Genomic DNA, 27489 nt, shown 5'->3' with positions numbered 1-27489 from the left:
AAGAAAGCACATCTTCGCATGCACTTGCACAGATTGTATACGGTAAAAATAAAAAAAAAAGAAACAGTAACAGTCACAAGTTGATTCTACGATAATTGGCAACCAATACTAATGTGCGAAGCTGTCTTCGGCGATAATGGCGACCAAACAACACCAAACAAGACCCTGCTCGCGCGGCTCATTCTTCCCGCTCGATGGCCGCCAGCGTCCGACCCTCAGTCTCGGGCAGCAGGAATAGCAATGCAAGGGCGAGCAAGGCCAACACCAGGGCGGCATAGATGTGCGCGTTCCGCAGCCGCATCAGCGTCTGGAACTGGTCGTTGAAATGAACCAGGAGGAAGGTGAGAAGCCACCGAGTGGCCCAGACTGATGACGCGCCCACGTATCGCAGCCAGGAAGGTCCCGAACAGAGTTCGGCCGTTAGCAGCGGCGGCAGGTGGCAGAGGGCCACCGAATAGCTCAGCACGAGAAGGTTGACCGAGTACACGGAGCTCCAGTTGGTCTCACCCGGAGGCCCCGCCGTCGACCACTGACTGCGACCACGGCGCCAAGAACAGCGAGAATATCAATCGCTTCTCCTCTCAAAAGAAGCGGATTGTTTCAAATCTCTCTTTTTTTCTTTGGTTCGAGCGATAAATACTTGCACGCGAGGTCGAATGAAAGAAGACAAGTGAACTCCTTGCCTGGTCTGGTCCGCTCACATCTTTCAGATGGTCATTACCCACGCAACATGTAAAATACCACGGGCGTATTGCGTCTTGCTCCTTTCTATTAATAAAGGACCGTCTAAAGCAATAAATGCGTTTTTTTTTCTTCTTTTGCCTGTATTTTTAACGATGCGGTCATTACTTTCAGTATGAACCGCTAGCCCGAGAACAAGTTCCGCTAGGACAATATCTACCGCGTATCGTATCGTTCGCTAAAGCAGAATGTCAGTTAATAGCACAAAGACAGTAATGCAATCGGCAAACAATCGACAGAGCAGGATGGTGATGACAGTGGTGGTGCCACCACGACTAAATATTAACTGGCGCAGCCGTTCCCTAATGTCTCCAAGGCAATGCGAAAGAATCGCGAGTACTGCGTCCGGGCCGTGGTAACCCCGCTGAAATATCGGCCCTATAATATTTTACATTCAGACAAATCATTCTGCCGGTTCTTTTGAGATTCGCAGGCGCGAGAGTGCCACGAAATCTCAGCCATAGCACCAAGTGACAGCGCTGACCACTCAATATCGGTCAATGTATTTTTCTAACAGCGCTTTCAGCGCTTCCACTAGGCACACTTCTCTGTGCACGACGCTTTTCTAGAGCCTAGATTGCTGTTGTTCCCGTGAAAAATAAGTCGGTATGTTAAGAAAATGAAGTATATTTCGCTTTAAAAACACGACTGCTTCTTGAAATCCTATAGCAAATTTAAGAGTAAAAGGTTCTACAATCATGGCCGCAGCTGTAATACATAGTAAGGTTCCGACGATTTCTTCCCTCCCTTCTTTTTTTTTTTTTTGTTGCATGCTTTTAGGTTCCGCACTAAAAATGTACACCCGTGAGCAAAAGTATACGGACCAGGGATCGCGCGATACAGATTATTTTTTCCTCTGCCTGTGTATGCAACTTGAAATTGAGGACTGTAGTCCAAATTTGGCATTGCGAACCTTCCAGCGTACCCGTCAGTTTCAGTTTATGCATGTTAATTACAAAGAAATTTAGTCCTTTTCGAGACCCTGTGGTCCGTATACTTTTGTCCACGGGTGTACAACAAGGTGGCAACGATACCCAGAAGGAAAGAGCATCATATTAGCGTGAACGATCCCCGTACCTTCTTTATTGAGTCCTTGTCCTATGGTGGGTTATCACTAAGTGGTTTTTAGGCATTATGGCTCATCACAGACAGACTCCAAACATCACACGTATTTAAGACAACCACTACATTTAATTTCAACAAAACTAGGTGCTGGGCTAGCTGGTGATACATTCTTTAAAACTGATGGTAGCGCTAAAAGGGACGAGCATACGGTGAAAAAAACGACACGACGTTGAGCTCGGGATCGCTACTGACAACTGGTTTATTTTAGGGAAGGGTTCAAATTTAAGACAAGCACAAAACATGCACACAACCGAACTGCGCTAGCCTTCTTTTACAAATAATGATATCGCAATATCGCAAGCAGCCACTGGAAGTGAAAATTTAACAAACCAAGACAAGCTTGCGAATTTAGTTTCGCATGTGATGGTTTGCGAGGGTGTGCCAAGGTTTAAAGAAGCAAAGATCCTGGGCACAAGTGCAAGCGCTAAAGCTAGAGTGTTGCTGGAAGCATTCCGCATACAAGAAAAGGCGGGTCTGTGCATCAGCGGAGTTTCGATAAATTTGTACTCGGCTGAGCGCACACTTCTGAACAGATGTGTAAAACCGTAACATATGGCTTTTCGTCCATTTTTGTCTTTTATTGGTCATTTGTTTCACTTCTTGCTGCTTGGTATTATCATTTCACTTCCCGTGACTGCTTGCTCTATTGCGATATCGTTATTTATAAAAGAAGGCTAGCGCAGTTCGGTTGTGCGCATGTCTTGTGCTTGTCTTAAATTTGAACCCTTTTCAAAAATAAACCAGTTGTCAGTATCTTCCCTCGTCGTCGTGTCGTCTTTTCACCGTGTGCTCGTCCCTTTTAGCGCTGCCATAAGTTTTAAAGAACGCTATATTTAGAGCCACAATAATATAGAGTACATTCACAGCGCGCGCCTTCGAGGCTGTCCATTGTCGCCGGTTACAGACTTAAAACATTTCTACGCAGTGATCTATTCATTGCTCTTTACTGACGTAATATCGAGGGTGTTCTCGTCATCCTTTAACCAATCATGATTTCTTTTTCTCCCGATACGCCACGTACCCGAAGGCGAGATGTTCGAACGGTGGAAAGGCGGCGAAGCAAAAGACCTCGAGCAGAGCCGATACGCACAGCAGCTGACGCCGACCCGTCGAGCGCGTCACCGAGGTGAACAGCACTACGAAGGACACGTGCATGGCCGCCACGATGAGTGCGGCAAGCGCTGCTGGCACGTCTTTCACCTGGCCTCCCATAGCCTGGATGCCTCGTAAGAAGAAGAGCTGCGCACCCGTGGCGCCCTGCAACAGCTGGAGAAGCAGGCACGTGGACAGATGCCTGCGCGCAGGAATCGATTCTTCAAAGGAGAACGCGGTGGTATCTATCAATTAGACGAACAAGGGACACCAAAGAACGATGACAGCTTTTAGAAATCAGGGCGTCATTGTCATGAAGGAGACAGCACCGACACAGAAGACAAATAACAGGACGAAATAACATGATCGCTGTATATATGCCTTGCAAGCAGCTAAAGCTACCAGCTACTTTTAGTTCCAAGTTGTCGCTCAAATTGCTTTGTGTACGTCTCTTTTTTTTTTTGTTGTTGTTGTTGTTGTTGTTGTTGTTGTTGTTGTTGTTGTTTTGTCTCTGGGCGCTATCTTATCGTTGAAAATGCTACGCCAATCGACATACCCTTCTTGAGAGCATCTTGTCTAAATCTCTGTATTGCGGCATCTTGAGTAATCCGAACAAAGATTATGGCGCAGGACCATACTGGTTAAAAAAAGGAACAAGTAATCATGATCTTTTCTTTCTTTCTTTAATGGAGACTTGAAGTAAGGCATAACGTTCGCTGTGTATTAATGTGTGCTCTCAGGCATTTGTTGTATACCAATCAGCAATTATGTAAAAGTCGGCGACCCTTCTGCTGCTCTCATCTGTGACAGAATGTTTTGGGTAACCTTCCATCGCGGTCTTCACGCCGACACCAATGCCTAATTCGTGACTGTTGTTGCGAAATTCTAAAACAAATTTGAACAAACTGCTTGCAGCGCCTGATGCAATAGCTGGCTATATCACGGCCCACAAAGAGATGTCAGTATTCATGGAACTACTACGCAGTGGCGCCCACTGAAACCAGCCTGATATGCACTCTGGATGAACTCGGCGGTTTGGCGTTGGGATCTTGAAGGCGTCCCGGCCTCAGCTCTAGAGGTATGTGCAACCCGTAGAGCCGGCCTGCGGCCACGCCTGCCTCGTCCGAACGTCCCCAGAGCAGGAGCCAGCGTGGACTCTCGACCAGGTACCGCCGCGAGCCCAGAAGTGGTGGCAATTGCACCAGGGTCAAGATGGTCGCTTGCAACCGCCACGAGAGACTGCTCAGGGTGTAGCTCGCCATGATACCAAAGCTCGTAGCGACCTGGCATTGTGACGAGTGTGCACAAGCACTTTGGCTAAACACAAGGACGAGGGGAGCACACTCCATCCACACTCCAACCACACACCGGTCCCAAAGAGCCAGCCCCCCCCCCCCACTCCTCGCCCCCCACGCACACACAAACATGAACTCACGGGTACCAGCACGAAGCTACAGCCAAAGTTTTGCGCTAAGTTAATTGATAAGGTGACAGCAAATAGGCCGGTCACAGAAATGTTTAATTATCAGTTATTCTTCTTGCAGTGCTGAACAAGTCCTTCACGTGCCAGAACATCGAAGGCTTTAAATTTGAATATTTGCATTAACAGTTTTGCAGGCATTTCACCCTGGTATATACTTTTTTTTAAATCAGCGTTGTGCTTCGATCTCTCGGCCTCTATGTGGTGAGCCTGGTTAGTCAAGTGAGTTGTAATTTTAACCTTGGGCGTTAACCGATGCCTACCTCGGCGAGACCCACGTAGAAGGTCCTCTTTTCTCTTGGTGCCACCTCGGCCACGTACAGGCTGACGCCGATGTTGGTGACGCCCAACCACAGGCCACACGCAGCCCTGGCTGCCAGGAGCATGACGGTATTGAAAGACGTGGCAAGCACGACCCACGAGACAGCCGCTACCAGGACGCACAGAAGAAGCGTCCTCCGGCTGCCCAGCGCCCACAACGGCAACCCTGCGCGCCAGCAAGACCGGTTACTCAAAGTGAATCGTTCAGAAATTGCCAGCAACGAGGTGTTTTATTGATTTAGATCGTGAAACAAACGTAATCAGAACCATTAAAGTGACAATGAATGACGAATTACGTCGTGAGTATGTAGTCGAGTAAGCAGCGTGATATTGTAAACAATAAGAAAGGAAACAGGATGGTTGGCGACGCTGATTTTGAGTTCCCGCACCATACCGCCGTGTCGTCCTGAATTTTCAAGGTGTCTTCTGTGGCCTAATTATCTTTCATCGGTAAAAAAAATGAGCAACAGTGTTCTTTACATGCGCCAAAGACTGAACTCAGGAAGTTTAGATAACATTTACTATGCCACAAGGCCCTCGCCCACCCTTCCCTGCCCCACCCGAAATATCAAAAAAATACTTTAAAACCCATCACACCTCACTGACCAACCAACGCTGGAGTTCCGGCCCGAAATAAGAAGAAATGGCAGTTCGGCGTTTGTTTTCTCTTCAAGTAATCACTGTCTTACACCGAAATTAACAAAAATATAGTTTAGAAAGAACACATGATCAGTGCAAACTCTTATTTAAGTGGCTCTTCAGTAGCTCGTTAAAGCTCCTGAAAAGCGGCAGCCAACCCGCTTACATTTCGCTGTAAAATGTTGATTACATGGAGGAAAAATGAACGACAAAACTCCAGCGTCGTTTCGTCAGGGAAACATCATGTTTTTCAAGGTATCTTCTCGTATGGGGGTGGAGGTGGGAGAGGAGGAGGCATTGTGGCGCAGTAAATGTTATCCAAACCTGTTAACTTCAGTTGAATTGCATTCTGGGCTTTTACGTGCCAAAACCACGGTCTAATTATAAGGCATGCTGTAGTGGGAGACTCCGGATAAATTTTGACCACCAGGGAAGGGCATCTTTACCATGCCGCCGAGCTAACTTCGGTCTTCGGCGCTATTGAAGTACACTTCTTGCTGTTGCTTTCTGTGATATAATGTATTGTGTAAATTGCTCTTCATAAACTTTGTAGGTGTTCTTTCTATGGCTTCTCCGATCTACAATGCTGAAACGCCTTGAGGACACAATAAACAAATAAATACCCGACAGCATGGCCCCGATGGCGGCACCGAACGAGAGAATGTCGACGACCCATCTGTTCTGGGGCGGCACCTTCTCTAAGTGGTACCAGGGCTCGTGTTCGATGGAAGGCATGGCCGCCGAGGCGAAGCCCAGCGTGGTGCCGGCAGCGCACGAGCAGAGGCAGGCCGCCACGATGGCTCTGACGTAGTGGCCTCGAGCGCCGACGGTGTCCACGTAGGAGGCCGGGGTGCCGCCTCTCGCCAACGTCTTCAGGTTGCGCAATGCCTCCATGGCCGCGTTGCTGGCTGACACTGCTTCCGGTTCCGCAGGTGGTTCCTCTGAAGCAGAAGACGCCTTGGGCGCAACCGTCGAGGTCGACACCCGTGAAGACTCCTTGGATGAGGCCTTTGAGGGCACCTTTGACGTAGCGCTCGACGTTGCTGTCGAGGGTGCCTTCGACGTTATGTTTGACGTCGCCGCCGAGGTCACCTTTGAAGCCGCCATGTCCCTCGTAGTGGACATATCCGTGGTCTCCTGGACTGACGTGGCTGCCGTAGAAGTGGCCTGCGCAGCTTTCCGGGACCTGTGACCAATGCGACCGGCGACGACTGAACAACAAAAAGCCAAGTGAGTTGATATAGATTCATGGGTAGGAAGAGTTGGCGTAGAAAATAGGAACAATTTTCAAACCATGAAGGCGACGCTTGGTTCACATCCAACAACCGAACACATCTGAAGCACCATGTGGAACTTGGAACATGTCGGCGTCCAGCAGCTGATTTTCCTGTCATAGAATAAAGCTTGTGCCGTGTTTAAGATACATAGAAAATGTAAAGGAAAGTTTAGAATCAATGCACAAACTTTAATAATGTGAAACCTTGACAAGGCAATTCGCCTCCGACATTTTATTCGGGCTGCGTAGCCGCCATGTATCTATCTTTTTTTCATCTACGTTACTGTCTGTCGATATAAGCTGTCTTGCCCAATTTGTCGTCATTCGGCCACAGCTTGGTCACGTGCCTCAATCATTATATTCCCCATCTTCTGGCTCCAGTTATTCTGAGGTAGTATGGAATAACTATTTTCATTGGAGCCTCTTCTGTTATTCTTTCCATTCATTTGTATTACAGTCTCCAAATTCATTTCTATTTTGTTGCTATAGGTACAATTACGGGCGGACGAACAGAGGCTTCGTGTCACGACTTTCTCAGACCAAAACCATGTCCGCAAGTGCAATAACCGGCATCTTTAACTGATGTAGTTTGTCAACGTTTTTCGTCATGGTGCGAAAACGTTGTCAGCAATGCCCAGTTTTTCTGTCAGTTGCAAGTGATGTGCTTTCAACAAAAACCGCAATATATGAGCTGCATCCTAGCCAGGCATTACAAGAGAGATTGTAGTGTGTAGCCTCCCTTGAGCCACCCTTTCCAACCTCCCTTGAAGAATGGCTGAAGTGCCACAAACGTCATCACGTGTCACCATTTCAGCGAAAGATTTGACTTCTGGGTATAGTATAGAGCAGGAAATGAAGCTCTGTTCCTCTTATCTGAGCTACAGTGAACTAGAACACTTTCTAGTGGCCCGACCGCCTCCCCTGGAGAGGGCTTGTAGCGGAAGAAAGATGCGGTGGCGCTGTAGTCGACCGCACTTGAAAGTGCGTCAGCTTTCGGGCCGTCGGCTGGCCGTCGCGCTGCTAGGACGACCGCTTCGGCCATCGTTTTGGGCGGCTTAAGTTTGTCACCACGAAGTAATGCGAGGCTAGCAAGGGACAAAACATTTCGCTTCCGGTTTCTGTTCTTTGCATCTTCGTCATGAATGTGGAAAGATTCAAATAGTGTCGCTTGCGAGCGTTGTAGTTGCGCAATCGTCTGGCCGCAGACATAGCCGCAATACTTCACATCTCGTGATGGTATTCGTTGCAGTTTGCCATGGCTTACTATTGCACTGTTTCTTTTTTCCATGAACGTGCAAAACGTAAAAGGAGTATTTGCAAACGCTTACCGTGATTTTCGCGAGCGGCTGAGCAGGATAGCAGGCTGCAATATATACCCTTCGTATGATACATCTCTTCCCACTGACGGTGCACTTCCCAAAAATTACGTGCCTTAATTAAGCTTGTCTCGTCGCTTTCAAGATCCTTTAATGACAACACAAAAATTATTTTATGTCTATGCTCAACATGAAATCGCCTACCCCGATATAGGAACGCATAAAGAAGGAAGTTTGCCACAGATGAAACGCAATGACGATTAACATTAATTGTTTCCTTATATGCTTTGTCGCGACATTAGAAGCTTGTTCTTGACGACTCATATTATCTCTTGTCCCTGTATCAAACTGCAGAAATATCTGCGTCATTTACACATTTACACTGAGTGATGCCAATGTTCTAATTTTTTTTTCTTTTTGAGTCGGATTTGGAACGTAGCGCACTGGAATATGCTGCGTTGTATTAGACGGATGTTCTAGGTTTCTTGATGACATTTCATTATCTTTTATTACCATTCAATACCTTCGTTTTTAGATTTCTGCATCCCAAGGAATTTACACAGCGCGACTACACAGCGACATACACAGCGACATACACAGCGCTGTGTGTGTCGTCTATCGCAGTCCTTGTCCTTCGCGCTGTACGTTATTTTTGACCAAGGAATTTGCAATGGATTTACCACTGCTATCTTGTTATGCACAGATGGCTGGTAGAGTTACGAAGAATAAACAACCAAGTTGTCGTGTAGCACACCAGCGCACATTTATTTACACAATATGATCGCTCTTCAATTAACAACTGCCGAACGACTTGGTATCATTACCCTCACATGCGACTAAGCTTCAAGTGTTGGTGTGACTTTCTGCGCGCTGCATCACGAGACATGTTTAACCATTTAATATAAAAGTGCATCCTGGTTGCTGTATAAAATCTGATCATGTTAGCTGTCAGAGTTTTTCTGTGTTCCTTACATCCAATAGCTGCGATTTCTTTGCTATGTATGACAGCCAGCAAATCCATGATGCTGTCTTGGGGCAGCTTCTTGGAGCTGAAACAGCCTGTAAATATATGTCCCCGAGGCTACTAATGAACTCGAACAGTGTCACCGAGGGATAGAGCAAGCCACCGAAGTCACAGGCTCTTGTGAACACCGCTGCATTCAGCATCTTCCCTTCTGAGGCAGGGAGTAATAGATCATTTGTGAAGACAAGGCACTTAGACTTTAAAACACACTTCCTTGCCACGTAACCAGCCGCATAATATGCCAGTCTCGAGTCACTTCTTTGGAGATTATAGCCATGTCCTTGTTCAGGCATATCACTGACTGCAGCTTCTGCTGCAGTCAGTGATATGCGTAGCCAGTTGCGCAGCCTGGCGCGTAACAGTGGTTTAACCGCCGCTTGGGCGGCATCGTAAATACTGACGCCGGAAAAGGTACGAAAGAAGCAACGCTCCGCGACGACAACAACGACAAACCACGTGCAGAAGCAGAAGCGGCGCACACTCGCTTCAAGTGCGAAGGACGACATCGCCACCGCTACTTTCGCGCGACGCCCGATTGGACGCGCCTCCGCTCGAGCCACTGTAAGATATTCTAGTACACTGTATCTGCGCTGCGCTTTTCACTTCCGAAGACAGGTCAGCTGTCGGAAGTTACTACTTTTACGCGCTTGAACAGTTCTCCTTCAAGAAGCTGAATAACAAAGTTGGTGCTTTTCCTTCCAGGCTTGGCGCGTAGCGTAATCTACAGCCGTGAAGCTGTTTGCGCCACTTCGTTGCCAGTGCTGTAATCGTGCTCAAAGAGCCTGGCACCTCGTACGCGAGACCAGCACTATTTAGCGAACATTGTTTAAGAAGAAGCTTTAGCTCGGGCCCAACTCCGACGCGGCCTATTCAAATATATGTAAAACGCAAAAACGTTTTTATGAGGTAACCTCTGGACCGATTTTAATGAAATTTGTTGCATTTGAAAGCGAAAGTTGAATTCTAGTGACTGTTGGAAGCGGAATTTCTATTTAGGGCTTCAATTTTCCTAAAACAATTTTCGAATATTTGACCGTTTGAAAAAAATAGAAGCACAATTTTTAAGAATTGATAGCTCTGTATCAAAAACAGATATCGCGGTTCTGTGAACGGCATCCATTAGATCATTGAAAGCGGACAAATTCGATATGTCATTTTACATCTTACGTGAATTTGTTACGTTGTTTACAAGGGTTCTGCAAAAGCTCTATTTCCATGTTACTAAATTTTTTGAGATTCATGTGTAATATATCAATTTTGTCCGCTTTGGATGTACTATTAGATGCATTTCACAGTATTGTATTATCGTTTTTCTTTTAGGCGTTACGGAGTTGTAAACTTGACAGTTTGGTTTCTGAAAATTTTCAGATTTTCGCTAGTTTTTAATAAAATATTGACGACCTAACTCGAAAATTCGAGACCAACAGTCACTAGACTTTAAGTTTTTCCTTTAAATGCAACAAACCTCGTCAAAATTGGTGCAGTCGTTGCCGAGAAAAACCAATTCTCTTTTTACATGTATTTAGATAGGAGCACCCGAGCTAAAGCTTCCTCTTAACTGCGCGAACAAACGGACCACAGAGAGAGCATGGGACAAGGACGGGCGCTATTTATTCGGCTATTGCGCATAATGGCGTGAAGTCGTTGTGCGTGAATTCTACCTCGAGAAAAAAAGAACAATTGGCGATGTACAAATTAGGAAACGTCGCGTAGCTCGAACACGGTACCTCCTAAATTTAATAAAATTTTGTTGTATCACGTGCCAAAGCCCCGATATGATAATGAGGCACGCTGTAATGGCGGACTCCGCATTGATATCGAACATGTGGGGGTACTGTAACGTGCGCCTAAATCAGAGCGCACACGCGTTTTCGCATTTCACCCACATTGAAATCCGGCCACCACGGCCAGGATCGAGCAAGCAACCTCGAGCACAACGGCGTAACGTCGTAGCCAATAATCTACAGCGGCAGATGAACACCTCTTGGACCGTAAACTCAGAGCACAGGTGGCTAAAGTTGGCCTGCGACACAGCTACTTTCCCTCTCTCTCTCTCTCTCTCTCTCTCTCACTCTCTCTACAGAACGCTAGTTTATCGCGAAAGGAACGTTAATGACTACTCATGCTTGGGTGGAGGTGTGATGAACGGTCCGTCTCGACTGTAAGGAGGCTTGCTTGAGCAATACAAAAAAATACATTAGCGAATATCTAGGTAAGTTAGTGCTGTCAAGAGGTAAATAACGAAACTACTTGCGTACGCATCCGATTTCTTCTTTGATGACGCCTTGACGCGTTTTCCTGTCATGGTCAGTCCGTACCGAATAGCAAATCTTCTTCTACTTCTTCTTCTTCTTCTTATCCTTCTCCGGGAGTAGCTGTCAGTTTCCGCGTGAGATGCCACGATGCTCATCTTCGTCTTTTTTTGTCGTTGTATACGGTATGGTGTGGCAAAACATTATTCTGGTCCTTCGGAACACGCGTTAGCACGTAGCGGGACGCTCGCACGTCAGTACAGAAAGGCCGAGCCTCTCTGCTGCGTCAAGGTCCCGATGGACAGCCCACAGCTGTGCTTCAAGAGCGGGGCTGCTTAGGGCAGCCTCCCATTTCGACGGCGGGACGCCGTCGTCGTCGCGTGACGCTGGGCACCGCCAGAGCATGTGTTCTAAGTTAGCTATGTCTGAGCATAGCTCGCAAATATTGGTCGATGGTTTCTCTGGACAGATTCCATTAAAAAAAAATGAAACCGAACAAAATACCAGCATTTTGAAGATGGGCATTAAGCGCGCACATTATAAAACGATAACATTAGGAAAAGCACAAAGATGGTAGAAACGAGACCTCTATAGGAAAGAATGGCATCATTTGCAGCGTTTTTCATGTCTTTAACAGCGGAACTGTTCTAAGTCAAGCCTTCTTCGCCCGTTGTCCGGTGTTACGTAGCCTGCGTGGCCCCGCTCTAAACAAGCAAATCCTGGCTGTCGGGCGTGCCCGTGACCGGGCCAGTGGGCTAGACCTGCCGGTCCCGACGTGGGACTAGCCGTATACGCGACGAGTTCGCGTCCTCGCCGAACCCGCAATAAAGTTACTTCACTCACTCAGGGCACAATAGGTGCACAATAATAAGTGCACAATAAATGTCGGAACTCGCACGAGAGCGGCTGCGCCGACTTCGCGTAACTCGAAATCAATAATCGAATAGATCCTTAAATCGCTGATCGTGTCTTCTAATTATTCTAATAACACCCAAAAAGAATACAAAATTTGCTGCTTATATATAATTACAAATATTTCTTTTTTCATTTCTATATCTGCCACGTAAATTTATTTCTTAATTAACGTCAACGTTATATTTCACCCTGATTTAATCTTCCGTTTAGGTTTTCTCTCTCCCATTCCCTTAAACCTATAGCCTTTAACCGCCGGCTTAGGATTGGCCAAGATAATCCACTAGACCACAAGCGAGGAGCAAGCAAGCAAGCAAATCCCGAGCTTCGAGAGTGAGAAGCGCAAGCAAAGCTTCAGCGGAGGGAAGCCGCCACCACCTCCCCGGTGGTAGCGGTGAGGTGGTAGCGGAAAGCGCGACCCAAGCGCCGGTGAAGGCAAGCGAACACCCACTTTCAAGAGAAGGCAACCCACGCCAAGCGAAAGCAGAGGCAAGCTAACCCCCAACTTCGAGAGTAGGAGGCCGAGCAGAGACGTCAGATTTCTCCCACGGAAGGTGCCGATGGACGGTTCAAGAGAGGATTCCTCGACCGTGAGTCGGCTACAGCTGCAAGGTGTGTGATAGACTGTGGCTTGATCCCAATCTCACGCAAATGAAGAGTTTTCGCAATCTAGAACAGAAGATAGAATCGAGCAAAACGACGAAAACGAGACAATAGACTTTCATGAAAATCGGGCTAAACACGAGTTCAAACTTGAGAAAACGACCACCAGCTTCGACGTTTTGACAGCTTTCACTGCGTCGAACTGGCTATACTTAATTTCTTTTCTTTCGAGTCTTGCGCATTTTTATAATGCGTCATTTGATCCAGCTGGCGTGTTCGAGCATGACGGATACTTGACGGAGATTGCCATGCGTGACATTTCCTTTTGTAGCCGAAAATGCTGTCCAGTACGGACCACTAACGTGCAGCACTTATGAGTGTGTCTTCCACATCGACCTCCTATGGCGGAAAAACTTTGTACATTGGCACGGCTTGTTCTCCTTCTTGTTTCCTAGTGAAATGGCGCAACCCACTCTGGAGTTCGGCCATAAATCTGGTGGTAGAAATAGTGTTATATCTTTTGAGTAAATTAAGGTGAAATGCAAAAGTGTCTTGCAAATGAGATTTAATGTGTCTATGGTTACAGATATGAATGGTTAATTACCTAAGTATTACATTAAAAAAAGTTATGTGAGCATAATAAGTATTAGGAAAAATTCTAGCATGCAATTTTTTTTGTCTTACGCTGAAAGATGCAGAGGGCTTCGCAAACGTTCCTGCGGCTGTAGCCCAGTACGGTAGCCCCAAAGGAAATAATTACAGGAAGAGTCAAATTCAAGCCGATGTTTTGGAAGGATTCTTCTAAATATCTCCTCCTTTGAATAATAAACCGGTGGCATATCAAAAAGAAGTGTTGCAGAGATACACGCTCATTATAAAGAACACAAAAGTGATATAGCCAGACCAGACCTGCGGAGGTAAAAGTTTAGTGGGGGAACCTGGCCCCGTAGTCTCGTAATAGTTACTTCAATTTTTTTTAGTTAAGCACCATCTGTTGTTCCAAGGAACATTGAGATGCGAGAAATCAGATGTTGACAACGATGACTGCGCGAAGTTATTTGCGGTAGTATATTTTCGGGATGGCGCTGCAGTGATTAAAACCGACGTTGGTAAAATGGGGATTTAGGACCATCGTGGGATGCTACTGCGATTGCATCTGCATATTTGTTTAAGGCTAGACCTTTGTGGCCTCACACCCACACTAAACGAATGAGACGTGAGTGCTTGGGAGGAGATAATAGACAGCTGCTAATGAATCTGACAATTTGGATGTGGTTAATGAAGAACAGAGAGACAATCAGTTAGGATTACAGCTGGTGACAAAGATAATGGTAATTTCCGTAAAGCTAGGACAATTGCCAATAATTCCACATGAACGATAGGCGTGCAATCAGGTAGCCGAATGGAAAAAGACCAATTTATATGTGGTGATACAATGTCAACATCTGCCTGCTTTTCACAGACGGAAGCGTCAGTTGCTATAACGGTCTTTGTATACAGGTGTGCAAGGTGGTCTTCCAAGATACTATTCAGGTATTGATACGGCAAATGTTTAGCATTGTTTGGAAAACTATCATCAAATTCTATTTTAGCGACTGGAACAGAGGAATGTAGTGAGACCACCTCGTATAGGTGAACATTTCCTGGCTCCAATAGTTGTACGAAAACAACTCGAGGTCAACGTGAGTGATACCATTGATGGTTAAAAAATGAGGCCTATTAATTAATGAAAACTTATTGTGACCTCCTCTGTCGTGATACATATATCTTTACGAAAGTTTGCACTGTTAGGACGTGAAATTGCATGAGAAGAGAAAGGATGCGTGCTTCTTGATATATCATTAGCGACAAATTTAGCAAGCCCAAGACATAAACTTAATGCCTCTCATTCTGATAGAACCAGAGGACGACGGCTGCTACAGTCGTTAGATTTTGCCTTCTCGTTCTCTATAGCCTCGTGTACCAAGTCAAACTCTCTTCTCCTATTCGACTCAGAAAGTTGCACGCGCACTGCGAAAGATCGGGTAAAGAACGTTCTTTTTTCTGTTACAGTGCTCAAAAGCCGCTGTTCACGTGTACCAGTGACCCTTTGCATATTTCGTGGCAGCACAACGAAGCGCCCTGACACCAAAAGTCAAGTCCATGCAACTGCTATAAAGCTTCCACCGCAGGTGTTTTGCTGCCGTCATTCAAACAGCACCTATCACGGTGGGCGGCAAAGGCACGCACAGCTGGTGTTCTCTCTCTCTCTCTCTCTATCTGTTTTCCACTGTCTATTCCCCCTTTACCTTAACACCAGTGTAGGGTAGCAAGCCGGACGCTCGTCTGGTTGACCTCCCTGCCTTTGCTCTCCTTGCTTTCTCTCTCTCCTCTCTCTCTCTCTCTCTCTCTCTCGTGGTTGCAGATCTCCAGAGAATTCATCGACGCCGAGAGCGATTGCTCTTATTTTTCCATAAATTATCACATGCGCCTACTTTTAGATCGATCTCAACTTCGTTTTTGAGCAGCTATGGCAACAGTATTTACAATAGCACTATCGCACTCAACATGAGCTGCAATGTGCGAGCCGTGGCTTCAGCTAAGCTCTCAAGAAAATAGTTGGGAGAGTGATGTTATTTGAACAATGCACATGCCCCCTGCTTTCCGTCATCTTATTGATTCGCCGAGCGATAATACACTAGCCCACCGAGCAGCTATCGCACCATCGTGCAATTTAAAAAGAAAAAAGAAAGAATAGGGCAGCGCGCGCCATGACGAATCACGCTCAGCTTAGGACTAAGGACTTAAGGGCTGCTCTGCTTCTTGGCCAATCCCCATAGTGGGTACGCGCCACTGTCTGGGACACAAGACAAGACAAGACAAGGCTGCTCTGCGAGCCACTGCATTATCGCTCCGCGAAGTAAGTAGACAGCGTAAAGCACACGGGTACGCATGCGCATTTCTGGAATGGCGTAGCCTTCTCTAGTTTTTGCTCAAGAGCGTAGCTGCGACCATGGCTCGTTTTTTGCAGCTCACGTTGAGCGTGAAAGTATACATGCTCGAACTTTACTGTCTCCATACGGGACTACGTGACTCAACCACCTTTTCTGAATAAAGGTTTTTCTCCCGCTCCTCACCTGGGTCTCCATGCTGCTGCGTCGCCCCCTGGGCGCGCTCCTTCGTTGGGCCATCAGGCCTCGTTGACCTCATGGCCGCGTCGGTAGCATCACAGTACGGTCATGGAAAAATAGTGGGGCAGCAGTGAAGGCGGTCCCTAAGTTAAGAAGGACGAGCTTTGTAAGGCCTGAAATCTATCAAGTCAGACACGGGCGATAACGTACCGAGAAGTTTTGAAGTTTTGAAGGCACCCGCTGTGCGTCTGCCTGACACTTGGAGCCAATTGAACGGTTCCAAATTGTAACACTGTATTCACAAATGTATCTTCGCTACACTTATTCCCTCAAATCTACCCAGCACTTTGCCCATGGCATTCCGAGTAGCGTCGCCAAATATGTACGAAGCAATACTGAAATCGGGCGAGCCAGGCCGAATTCCGAGTTTTTTGGAGGAACATATATGTTTGATGCAATAGTTGTCCGACTGAAATGACTCGAACCTACGAGTACTACTCCCGTTTCCTAGTTCTCTATATGTAGACCAAAAACGCCAATTAATCTCTGCACACCTCAAAGGAAGTTGCCATTTTCATATGAAGATAGCATTCACAGCGATTTCTTATTAGCAGCTTCTCTCTTCGCAGTGCGCAATGTACGTCTCAACAGATATCGGGAAACCTACTGGTTTCCGTAAGAATTAGATGCTATAGCGCCGACGAATTGTGAATACCTGTTGTCGCTCAAAGCCAAGGTAAGAGACCAGGGGCAACAAAAACAAATAAGTACGCTCGCCATGTGAGGAAAATTCATGAAATGTCACTCGTGCATGGTTTTATAGAGGCCGATTGCGCGCCATTTAGAGAAAATTAAAACACAGAGGTGTCGGAGTAAATTTCAAACACGTTCCACGAGCGAGTACAGTTACACCTCATAATGCTGATGGCGTTATTCGCTGATAAAGAAGTCTCACCTTCTTGAGCATAGTGGTTCCGCCAACTCCATATTACAGGAGACACGCAATGACACCCATATCTAATACAGAATTCCACGAACACCACGACAGCGCATAGAAAGGTCGTTGTAAGGTGTTTAACAGAGGGTCGAATTCTATTTCTTTTCCAATTTTGCGCGATTAGGGTCAAGAAAAAAGCACACGTCAAGGTTCTGTCCGTTGTGAAATATATAAAGGCGCACAAGAGATATGCGCGGCGAAAGCGATGGCTTCGGAAAGCGCGACGTGTCACATGAAGTCGCAACGTGTCGCCGGGTTCATCGCCTTTCCCGCACCGCACTCAAACGCCTCGGCGAACTCGGGCATGTTGAGCAGGGGGACATTGCAGCGCATGCGCGGAGGCGAGTACCAGCCGGGGCTCTGCTTCTCGTCCCGAGAGCACCACTTGAAGCAGCTGCTGACAAAGAACAGCTGCTCAGCGCTGAACCGGGACAGCGCCCGCGACGCAGCCGCCTCGCCTTCGCCTTGCTGGTTCTCCACGACCACCTTGGGCGCAGCCTTGAAAGCCCGGTATGCCTTGAGCACGCCGCCGCTGTCGGCGAAGTTTTCAGACAGCGCGTGGTCGCCGAAGTTGACGCCGCCGGACCAGGGGATCTCGTTGTACAGCCTGCGCAGGCAGGCCAGCTTCGCTTCGAACATACTACGCGACGCCGGAGTCCACCAGTCGTGGCGCAGCCCGTCGCGGCCGTATAGACCCATGTCCGGGTCGAACGCGTGCGTCAGCTCGTGGCCCAACACGTGACCGAGGCTGCCGTAGTTGTACGATGCCGGGTGCGAATTGATGTAGAAGGGCGGGTACAGGATGGCCGCCGGTATGACCACCACATGGTACACGGGAAGGTAGAAGGCGTTGACCAGAGTCAGCGGCACGTTAACCCGCTCGCCGGACGATGCTTCCGAGCCGTTGGCGGAGCGCAGGAAGCTCTTGGCGTAGCGCAGCTCCGCGACGTGCAGCGCTAGAATCATCTCCAGGTACGAGCCGCTCAAGTCGGGCACGTACGGGTACAGCGACCGGAGGGCACTGTCCGAGGACATGCCCTCGGGACTGCCGACGATGGAGCGCAACGTGGCCAGTTTTTCGAACGCAGCTCGCTTGGTGTCCTCGTCCATCCAGGACACGGCGGCCATTGTGACGTTCGCCATTGCCCGGATGCGAGAAAGCATGGCACTCACGTTCTGAACCGTCTGCGGGGGCAGCCAGCGCCGCGTGAAGACGTGCGCGAAGGCGAATGGCATCGTGGAGTCGGCGTCCACGTAACAGCGGCCGAGCATGTAGCCCAGCGTAGCGGTGTAGGCGCTCCGAGAGCCCGACTCACTGGGAGTGTCGGCGAACTGGGCATGCGACAGCGGGTACGACGTCATGGGCGCCAGATGCCGCGCTACATGCCACGTGACGTACGAGAGCAACGCAGTGGGGTCATCGAAGCCTGCGACGAGCCACGCGAGAAGCTGGAGCAACCGGCGATTCATGACGAACATCTCGTCGTCCAGGCCCAGGTTGATAGGAAGATGCTGGTTTACGATCTGTTGGGAAAGAAAATGAAGGCGTGTTTTGTGTGTCGCGCACGAAAAGTGTTACGCTGAGGAAAGTGTGAAGTGGGAGGTGGAACTCGTATTACAACAAAGAGGTTTAGCTCGACAATAATAGACCACCGTCAGCATATCGTCTTGCTGAGTGGCAGCTGAAAGCTGCAGCACACCTAAAGCAACGTCGTGTATCTGGGCTGAATAGAAGCAGGCAGCAGAATGTTTATTGCGATACTCGGATTATCTGTTGGTGTTGAGTTTTTCGCAGCAGTAAGGCGTCGAGAGATAATTTTGCCCGCTTTCCGAGAAGATGTGTACTGTGGACGATAGCATTTTTACACATGATTCTAGGTTAAATGCGCATTCATGAAATGTCTCCACGAGAAATACGGTAATGAGTCAGCATGAGGTATGCTATATTCTATTGACCTGTATGACCGCTGACTTGTATATGAAGCCTCCAGCAACAGTGGGCGACGAGTCATACTCATGAAATTGCAAAAATAACGGTATAGTAACTACATAGTTCCAAACCCTCGGCCAACAAGCACAACAATAATACAGAACGTCAGACTGAGCACGTTGGTTATATGGTACAGGCTTCTCCCTATTAATAGACAATGTTCGTTAAAACATAAAACTGAAAAGTGTTTGTTGTGCTTAAGCTGTATAGCGTGGCCACAAAAGCATGTGTTTCTAGATTGTCACTTAGTATTCAGTGATAACTTCTGCAATAGCAGCCTTTCTACCAAATCTAAAACCTTGACAGGAGTATTTATTAGCACACACTGTTGCCTGGGCCAAGATGTAAGTAGAGAGAATGCCACGCCCACAAAACGATTGCAATACCGGGGTTAGCTAATAATTGGTTGGCATAATAGCGACTGCCTTCTCTGCCCCTGACAAAAGATAATACTTGAAACTTCGACGTCGATCATGCAGCTTAAGACTTAAAGGAATACTGACATATTACTAATTCTTCATTTTTCGCGATAAATGAAGGTCTGGGACCTCGGAACCTCAATATATATATATATATATATATATACATATATATATATATATATTACGAAGCCTCAGAGCACTCTAAATAAGTTAATATGGTAGATTTGCTACAGCCAGCTTCTGTTTCATTTCCCTTGATTTTACACTGTGCGGTGACATGTCGCATAAAGTACTCATGCAGAAACAGGCCACTGAGACCTTTTAACACTCGTTTCGACACTACTATGCTGCTATGGCATAATAACGAATAGAAACATAGGAGGCGACCAAGCGAGCAGCAGCGAGTGGCAGAACGTCACATTGACCTACACTCCCACGTATGTGACTCCCTTTTGCGTCATAACGTGACGACGCAGTAAACTCTTGGCAAACAAAACGTAAGCTGGCTGAAGAAGGCTACTCTATTAAATTATCCAGGGCGCTTAGAGGCTTACCAGTATTTTTTCTATAATACTGAGGTTTAAGACCTTCGTCTTAGAACGCCAGAAAGCTGAGCTAGTTTGTAACGATTCATCCTTACCTCGTCCTTACTGTAGACCTTCGTCTACAGTAAAATATGAACGGTTTCAACGGTATGAGACACGTCTTAAATAATGCTTTCAACATTGCATTTGCTTCTGATGCAAAATCTTGCTGTGCATAATTGTACACAAACAGCGCCTGAAAGAGTTAAAACACAAAGTTTTATAACGTTTCTTTTTTCGCTTCGAAGCACAAGGTTCTTGTCACGTACTTGCAACCATTCTGCCGCAGATAGGTAAGGGCCGGTGATGAAGTCCAGCTGACGGAAAACAACGTACTCCATATCAAAGTCGGGTCGTGGATCCATCAGCGACGGCACCACTGCGGGTAACACTCGATTGTCCAGCAGAAGCACCTGCGTTTGGATCGAGGTTAGCTACACTGTTCCCAGTAGCTTTAGCAAGGCAGGTTATTGAAACATAACGCCACTGGCTTCACAAGCTTCTATGTTATTTGAATTGGTTGTGAAGTTACCCGCAAAAATTCTGTAAGTTGCACATAGTTCCATGCGTGCTGAAAGCGATGGTCACGATGCTAGTGAAGGAAAAACCTCAAATGGCGTAGTTACTTTTTTCTTGCCTTTGCACCTGAAATCAACAGCTAATTCAGCATTGCGCATTGAAGCCCGCAGTATGCTTGCGGATCAAACAACGCTCGAACGATAAGGAAGACAGGCAACAAGTGTTAACCACATGCTGGAACAACGCGCAATGTGCATAAACTGTTGTGATGTCTTGTGAGCGAACAGTCAGTATACAGCAAAATTATAGTCATTCATAAAATGCTAAGCTGCGTAAACATGAAAGCAGCGCTAAACTGCAAGGAAAGAGCATGCGGGGTCCTAAGATCCATCACGTTCAGGTCGACATAGCCTCTCTATAGCGCATATGAATCTCCCACCGCCTTAGAAATCTCCGCGGAACTGATTTAATTAATGCTCCGACAACATGCAACAGGGTGAAAGCTGGTGAGAAAACACGACCCAACTAACTATCCCCTCCATCTCACAGCGTTTTAAGGCGAAATTCTCCAGTTATGGAAATTAATTGTTGCCACTTGCCTTCTCGACGGTTTCTGGGCATGCGACCGAGCCGTTGAGTATGATCGAGGCCCTGTTGAAGTATCTGAGCAGCGTGCCCTTCTCCTGAAGAGCATTGCGCGCCACAAACCACTCGAGCAGGTACGGGTTGCTGCCGAAGTGCAAGATGCGGAAGCCCCGGCGCTTGAAGTACACGTCCACGCTCAGGTGGAAAAACACGGGCACGCCCCAGTCCAGGGAGAGGGCAACCAGTGTGTCCAAGATATCCAACTTGGACCTGCAGCGTTACGGTCGGATGCATCACTTGAACATCAGAGAGCTTTAGCAAAACAAAGTTCACGAGGGTTGCAATGTTGGCTTGTTGTTAACGCATCTTGAATAGGTGTAAGGTAGCGCATTTAAAAGACAGGACAAAAGACACACAGGGACACACACAGCGCTAGTTAGCGTTTTGTGTGTTTCGCGAAATTTAGCGACACGCCATGATCTGCCCTTACCGTTAACGCTATCGATGCCGCCCAGCTGCTCACGCGTGGTACGAGCCTCGTGCGTGCGCAGTATATAGGCTATAGGCGATATCGGTGACAGCACAAGGGTAACGCTATGCTAAAATATATTTCCTAATTGATCGATCAATGGATTAATTGACTTATTGATCCAACTATTGACCACAGGAGATACGCGACAGGCGTCGGGGCGGAGAGCTTGGGATACGCTAACATTCTATTCATTGATCGATTTACAGACGGACGTATTGATTTTTGAAATCTCTAACTGACGCCGTTTTGCAGAAATCTGCATTCACTTAGACTACCTAGAGATCTTTACTGTACCGTTAAAGTTCTGTACACGAGCGTCCTTGCATTCTGCGCCACTGGAATGCGGCCTTCGCGGTGAGGTTCGAACTTGTGACATCGTACTAAGCACCAGAACGTCATAGCCAAGGAACCACAGCGATGGGTCCACTGAAGTAACATTCCGGCATAACCGTGCCCGTGGACAACCTCTCCAAAGTTAGAATTAAGCAGGAGATGGTAACATAGTTTAATGCACTTTGCATGTAGCACGACTAGGTAGACCTTGATACCCTACAACAGCGCCACAGATATTGCTGCTTTCGAGACAGTTGAGGAAGCTACAGTAATTTTCAAGTCCACACAGTAAGCATCTTGCATGTAGTCAGGACATACTAAATTTAGGTAGTCTTTTAGTTTCTTCTTTCTTTTCTCCACAACTCATAATGAACAGTGCTATATATGTGGATGCATATGAGCCAGAGCTGGTGCACCATAATCATTTATAAAACACACTGGCACGAACAATGTTATTGGTAACAAGGATCCTGAAAACATACATATCATTTACAGTCCCCAAGTTTCAACCTTTAAACATACGAGGTCTCCCGGCCGGCTATAGGGTAAAAAATGTTGAGTGAGAACGGCATAGTGACGGTAAATAACACGCAATACGAAACTCGTCCGACGTATTTTTCTCTTGCAGCGATTCGACGCAAGAACAAAAAATCCTCCGCAGTCGAACCTGGGTTGGGACTTGGGCCAGCTGAGATTAAAGCGCGCCAGAAATTCTCGCAGCTCGCCCAGTCGGTGCTGCTCGTTGAACGCCAGCTGTGCGCACCGCTGGAAGAGGCGTGCCACCCGATCCGTCAGCTTGGGCCCTTCGGCGTCTTCCAGCATCAGGCTGACGATGGCCGCCAGGGCTACGCGCTGCTGAAGGGCCTGCAGCGTATGGCAGGTAACCAGCACGGGTGATGCGGTTGAAGTGACGCTGTTTCAGCGAGTTTTGCGTTTATTCAAAAGGACAGCTGAAAAACCCAAGATCGTGCAAGTAAGACATTCATTTTTAATCAGTTAATTAGCTGCATTTCTTTGCAGCATCAAGTTAGCAACTACTCGCAATAGATCACAACGTACAATTAGCCGATGCGCCACGTCAAGCTAAGCTAACTCTCTACGGTAGAGTTTCAGTTTTAGCGCATATCGCCGCAGTACAACTTCGGAATTTAAGTGTGGAAGCCCCACAATCTTTGCACGATCTTGCGAGGCGCACACAATTACTGAAATGCGCACAGTGCGCGTTTATGACATATATCTCTCGCTGGCGGAGCATGCAACCTAGACCTTTCGCAATGCGTAATGAATACCAGACGCGAAACCACAGATTTACAACGCAAAGGACAGGCGCCTACTCTCTGATTCTCTGCTAGCCGAAACCACTAAACTTTAAGCGGTTTAAACTTTAAGAGGTTATAACTTTTAGACATACCTATTTTAAACAGTTCGTGAAATAGACATTCTAACACCCTGTGACTACAAAGAACGTTTGTCGTACTATAGTCGGGTACAATTTAAGTCTGCAGTGAAGCCCCGCCCACGCCCTCATAACCGCCAGCCACTGTTCCTCCGCGAGGCTGCAAATAGTTCGTACTTCAAACTTGCCCTGTCACCCAAATAAGGCGGTAAACGCAAAAAAAATTATAAGCACGTAATTTTACACGTTTTCACTCGTCTAGTGTAGCGAAATAGTGAAAGTCTGATTCTTTATTCAACTGAAATGAAATGCTTGCTTCGCTGCAACTATTTACTGTTCAGTTTCACATTATTTGGCATTGAAGTTTCATGACAAACGGGCTCAGCAGTGAAGTGAATTGTACCGCGGCCTTTTGAAGAGGGAAATGCTCAAACTCCATACACTTTGTCCATGTCTGTTGCACACCTCATCGCTTCCGCCGATGAAAAGCCTCTTCAAGAACAGCGGACGCTCAGGAGGTATCAAGCACGACGCCATTTTGAAAATGTTGCGTGGTGACGACATTGTTTGCTTCTGTGATTGGCTAGTGGAGTAACACAACGCTGCGCGATCAGTGTGCCTCGGTTGCCAACTTCAGATTTTTTTTAAGTTGTATCCCAGTATAAGAAAAATGCCAAGGCAAAAAAAAAATTTCGCGCTTTTTGATGATTCCTTAAGCAATGATAATGGGGACCTATCTGAGGACTTTCAGCTATTACAACAAAGAGCATTTGCCATTTTAAGCATGTAAAATAGTTACTAAAGGTGATTTTCTTGCGCGCCCTATTGCGTTTTAAATTTAGCTGATAATTCATTAAAGTATATGATGCCAAAAGTTGAAATGTACGGAACGGTGTCACAAATTTCCTCCAGTGCTTTATTGCTTCGAGCACCAAAACTTCCAAAATGACATCGTAAACGAATTCCAAATTAAGAACGAGACTAAGTGTGCGTCACATAGTGCGGGATTAACATCTCAGTATATTCGAAACCAGACAGTCTCACAGGAACTGGGAGGCTTGAAGTTTTCGACAGAGGTCGAACGAGGAAGGTACGAATGTCCCATGCAGCCCATGTTTCGACAGTGATTTCTCCTCGTTAGGGCGAAGGCATTTCCCCATGTCGACACACTGGCTCCGTGGGACATCTCTTGTCTAGCCGCTAACGCTATATTCCAGGATGCCCAGGGGCGCGCGTCGAAGCTCGTCCATACTGGCGATCAGCGCGCCGGCCTCACCTGGAAGTGGTTGGCGGCCGCTGGATTGGAGCGCTGCCAGCCGCCGCACACGAAGCCGTAGAAGTCCTCGCAGGGGTCACCGCGCGCGTCCTGAAGCGAGTTGCCCAGCGTGGTGGCCACCTCGAAGCAGCCGGGGTCCATGCAGCCGAAGAGCTGTCGCCGCAGCAGGTGCGACAGTCCGAACCCCAGCGCCAGCGTCACCAGCGTCAGCGAGGACACGAAGATGCCGTACCGGTACCACGCAGCCCTTCCGTCGTCCGGCGATGTGCTGGCGAGCGAGCCCGCAGTGCTTAGGTCGCTCCGGTGAGACGCCGCCTTGCCGAGTTCCTCACTAGAAGGAACTTGGCAGGGAACGCTCACTCGTAGATGGGCCACGGAAGAGGTCATGGCGCGGATGTCGAGCGTTACGTGCCCTGTACGGTATACCGCGTTGTGCCTTCTCTAACTCGCTGTCGTTTCTGCGTGCCGAACCGTGGAACGAGGATCGATTTTGCTGCTTTCCTCAACCCCTGCGACACGCGCCCGCGAGGATGGATGACAAACGCCTCGCGCCTGTTTTTCTTCTTCCTTCTTATTCTCCTTCATATTCTCTTTATTGATACGTATCTCGTACACCCGCAATAAAGTATTTCCTTATTGCGGGTATTCTTTAACACGGCAAATACGTATACGTTACGTTTTAATGCGACCAGTTCAAAACGCGCGTCAAGTGCAGCGTGGCTCCGAACGTGAAAAAGCAGACTTTTCGCATCACCGAAACCTGGGGAGGTATTCTGTAAGAGTCCACCTAGTGGACATGTCCATTTCGGCTGCTGTTGAAGTTTTGATTGGCGGGGCAGGTCTGCGCTTCTGCAGCAGTGAGGTGTCACAACCAATCAGCACTTCAGCAGCAGACAAAATGATCAGGCCCACTATAGGTGGACTCTTACAAAATACCTCCCCAGATGTAGTGGTCTCATGGTACTTGACCCCACTGACGCGCGCCCATACACTATTACCGTGGTGCCTAAGGCCGAGTTCACCAGCGCAAGAGAGGAAAGCAGGTTGCCCTGCGTTTACGAGAAAAGCGCACGCTTATCATGGGAAATATGGCAGCTTTCGGCGGCGTGGTCATTGTATGGTTTTCAATCATCGCACCGGGCTGAATGTCACGCCATTTATTTGTTCGTGATGACACGTGACCGCCACCTCCACTTTCGGTACAATAGTCTCCGCGCTGCACTTGGCGTGCGCTTTGAAGTTGTCGCATAAAAGGTGCCGGAAATAATTATTTGTGGCACTTTCGACTAATTGAAACTTCGTACAATAATTACGGGCACGACAGTTACCTAAAAATTTTAAAAAATTGGTACATAAATATATCTTGTCAATACTTCAACACGTGAGTCGAGAGGTTGACAGTATTGTGTAATATTTTTGAGCTTGCGTTTCTTGACGCTAAAGCAAGAGCACTATCCTGTAGTAGTTACGTCTCAGTTTTCACCATAGGAGCGCCAAAAGCCCCTTCCCCCATTTCCCTTCTGCTTCGTTGTACTTTACGACATTATTTCGCCACTAGCTACTCTCTGACAAGGAAAAGCTTGGTTTGGCTTTGCTTCGTTCTAACAAGGACAGTCTCCATAGAAATTTTCCGTTCGTCCTTTACGGCGCAAGCCTTTATGCTGCAATCTTCTAAGGCGGGTTGTCTAGATACACATCTTTAACTGACGCACTCGAAGTGCAATATTTCGAAGGTTCTGTTTGGAACAAATAATATCATTTACTAGACTTGACGTCAGGTGGGCAATGTTCACTTCATTTGAAAGGTACACTAAAGGAAACCGTTAAATTAAGCCGCATTAGTATGGCACGCTATACAAAAAAAGATACCTTACCGTGAGGCGGAACCTTGGTAAAACAGAAAACGAGCCAAAATGAAATCCGGGGGGCAAAGCTGCCGCGAAGTCATGAAGTGCCGCACCGGTTTGTCAAGATGTTATGGATTTCCACAGCATTGCCGTTGACCTGCATTTAACTGTTTTTCATTAAATGACTAACACTTTCTTCTTAATTAACCAAAGAATCAACCTTGGCACTTATGAGAACATATCTGGCACCAAAGCCCCCCCCCCCCCCCCAACGTAAACTGAAAAAAAAAATAATTCATGACGTCACACTTATGTGACTTCCAAGAAGAAATTTAAAAAACAAGAAGATTGGTCTCAATTTCTTCAAATATTCGCAAAAGATTTTTTTCACTAAATAAATACCAAGAATTTCGAAAGAATATTACCGTTAGCTGGCCTAAAGCAGGTCTCAGAAGAGAATCCATGCACTTATGACTGCTCTTTTGTCCCGATTCCGTACGTCTAAAGACACCCACATGTTTGACGTAGTTTTCACGATCGCTGGGTATGCACTTTATCACGTGCGAGCCCACTTCATTCGCAATCTGAAAAACTGAAGTTCCGGAAGTGTTCCGACAGTGCGCCAGTCTTGCCTACCTAAGTAGAACAAAAGTAGGCAGTTTTCATGGTCGCTAAACGAGAATTCAGAAAGCTACCAAGAATATCCGAGCGAATAAAAAAGTGGGCTATTTGTCGTAGACTGTCCATATCGTGCCAAAACTTTCCTAAACAAGTATTTGCAAGCATTCTCATTAGCTGTTGATTTTACTTGTGCATACTAAGAAAGACTAGGATATATTTTAGTGTTTCCAAAATTTCCGGAAAGAAAACAAGTTTTTTTATGTCCTTCTCTTTTTAGCCGCTTCAAAATTTCCAGAACTTTTACAGCCCTACCTTCAACCATTCCGTCTAGTGGACGCCATGCTAACACTGAAGAGTTCCAATCGCTACCAGATTCTCATTGAAATTATTGTAAAGGCTGCTGTCCCAGATGATACAATTGTAATGTCAATGAGCCAATACTAACGGAAAAATTACTTCTTTAGTTTATCCTTTAGCACCGCACTACAGGCACTCT

General features: G+C 47.0%; 2 protein-coding genes across 2 annotated transcripts; both read right to left on the bottom strand.

Moving 5' to 3' along the window:
• Positions 1 to 178: 178 nt before the first annotated feature.
• On the bottom strand, positions 179 to 15970 carry LOC142583603 (solute carrier family 2, facilitated glucose transporter member 8-like). Its single transcript, XM_075694093.1, has 6 exons — positions 15898 to 15970; positions 6022 to 6609; positions 4702 to 4925; positions 3954 to 4241; positions 2888 to 3123; positions 179 to 533 (listed from the first exon to the last, which is right to left on the bottom strand). Exons 1-6 carry the CDS (start codon positions 15968 to 15970, stop codon positions 179 to 181), a joined length of 1764 nt encoding a protein of 587 aa, XP_075550208.1.
• A 711-nt stretch (positions 15971 to 16681) lies between these two features.
• Positions 16682 to 25027, bottom strand: LOC142583602 (endothelin-converting enzyme 2-like). Its single transcript, XM_075694092.1, has 5 exons — positions 24526 to 25027; positions 22521 to 22717; positions 21003 to 21258; positions 20154 to 20297; positions 16682 to 18412 (listed from the first exon to the last, which is right to left on the bottom strand). The coding sequence occupies exons 1-5, from the start codon at positions 24910 to 24912 to the stop codon at positions 17117 to 17119; spliced, it is 2280 nt and encodes a 759-aa protein (XP_075550207.1). The 5' UTR covers positions 24913 to 25027; the 3' UTR covers positions 16682 to 17116.
• Between the last annotated feature and the right edge of the window lie 2462 nt (positions 25028 to 27489).

This window comes from Dermacentor variabilis, chromosome 5 (assembly GCF_050947875.1).
Source record: "Dermacentor variabilis isolate Ectoservices chromosome 5, ASM5094787v1, whole genome shotgun sequence".
NCBI lineage: Eukaryota > Metazoa > Arthropoda > Arachnida > Ixodida > Ixodidae > Dermacentor > Dermacentor variabilis.
Note: the sequence above shows the minus strand (reverse complement) of the source record. Positions and strands in the feature narration are given on the sequence as shown.